Consider the following 1,317-nt stretch of genomic DNA (forward strand, 5'->3'; position numbering starts at 1 on the left):
TTCTCATTACTAGCTTGTACATCCGAATGGGAAAATTTACAATATTGTCTAGCGTACCAAGAAAATCCCGGAAAAGTTTTGGAGGCCCTCTATAAAGGGATGAGAGAAAAAAAAATTGGTAAAAAGGAAAAAGACAAGATAAAAGAGAGGATGATCGAGGACTACAATATTGTTACAAAATCCTGGAAAAAGTAGCTGATCAAAATAGGAGATGCATGAAATCTTATGATCTCTGAGCTAGCTGGCTAGCTTCAAGGAACAGGATAAGACTTGTTATTACACATACATTTGTAAGCCATAGGGCATGTCTCGGCCTCTGCAAGAGATGCACAAATGAAGCTCACCATGACTAGTCGACATGGCGAGCAGGAGCCACATGCGTGAGAGCAGTCGGGCAAGCTTGACCCTGCAATTTGGACTGTATCGTGTCCATTTCTCTTAAGCGATTTCCTTTCCTTATAGAAATCAGGTTTTGCCATATTCATCCCATCTTTTGGTTTAGGCTCTGTACTGGAATGTGCATGGCCATGGCCTCCATGACCTGTTTAATTAACATGAGATCCATTATAAGCATAAATAACAAACATATTGAAATGCCTAAATTAATGTGCCTAACTTAAAAAACAGGAAGACCAGAGACTCGTACGTACGTGAGCGTGACCAGCCATTGTGCCTCGCGGACATCACTTCTGGAACAAGAAGGATAACAATGACAAGTACATGAACAGAAACACAACAAACAAAACCCTTCATGTCTTTGAGCATGTCTTTTCCTCTCTAATTTCTTTCTCTTGAGTAATTGATCAGCTTCGTAATTAGCAAGGAAAAGCTTTGGATGGTGGCCGTGGGTGTGAAATGAGAAGGAAAAGTTAGCTATATATTTAAAGGCAAGGGTGGGGTGCTCGAACGCAGATGGTATTGAAGCAAATCACAGGCAACAGTGTGGGAGAGTGGAATGTGATCAGAATTCAGAGGTCACATGAAAGAGTGTGCAAAAGAATATATTGCTCACGGTTTTTCACAGGACTCAAGCTCTTGTATTTCCATGGAAGACGGAAGAAGGAAGGAAATATAATTTATGGTGTATATATTGGAAGAATTTACTGAATTGTAAGAGCTTCTTTTACGTGACCTCTGCCCAGAACCGAGGGGTATACATAGCGATAAATGCATATTGCGTTTCTAAAATTTACTGCAATCTGAACAAGGCAATAAATTAGATATGTGGGTCTGATGTGACTGCAATTAATATCAGTTATTCCTGCATATAACGGACTTGTTTATAAAGCTGTTGCGGCTAGCTAGCTATTGTTCAAT

The 1,317-nt window shown here is 39.9% G+C and overlaps 1 protein-coding gene across 1 annotated transcript; it reads right to left on the reverse strand.

Annotated features, from left to right (window-relative positions):
* LOC121248877 lies at positions 1–1,042 on the reverse strand. The gene is made up of 2 exons (XM_041147487.1): positions 651–1,042; positions 1–541 (listed from the first exon to the last, which is right to left on the reverse strand). Exons 1-2 carry the CDS (start codon positions 763–765, stop codon positions 252–254), a joined length of 405 nt encoding a protein of 134 aa, XP_041003421.1. The 5' UTR covers positions 766–1,042; the 3' UTR covers positions 1–251.
* Between the last annotated feature and the right edge of the window lie 275 nt (positions 1,043–1,317).

This window comes from Juglans microcarpa x Juglans regia, chromosome 2D, assembly GCF_004785595.1.
Source record: "Juglans microcarpa x Juglans regia isolate MS1-56 chromosome 2D, Jm3101_v1.0, whole genome shotgun sequence".
Classification (NCBI taxonomy): Eukaryota; Viridiplantae; Streptophyta; class Magnoliopsida; order Fagales; family Juglandaceae; genus Juglans; species Juglans microcarpa x Juglans regia.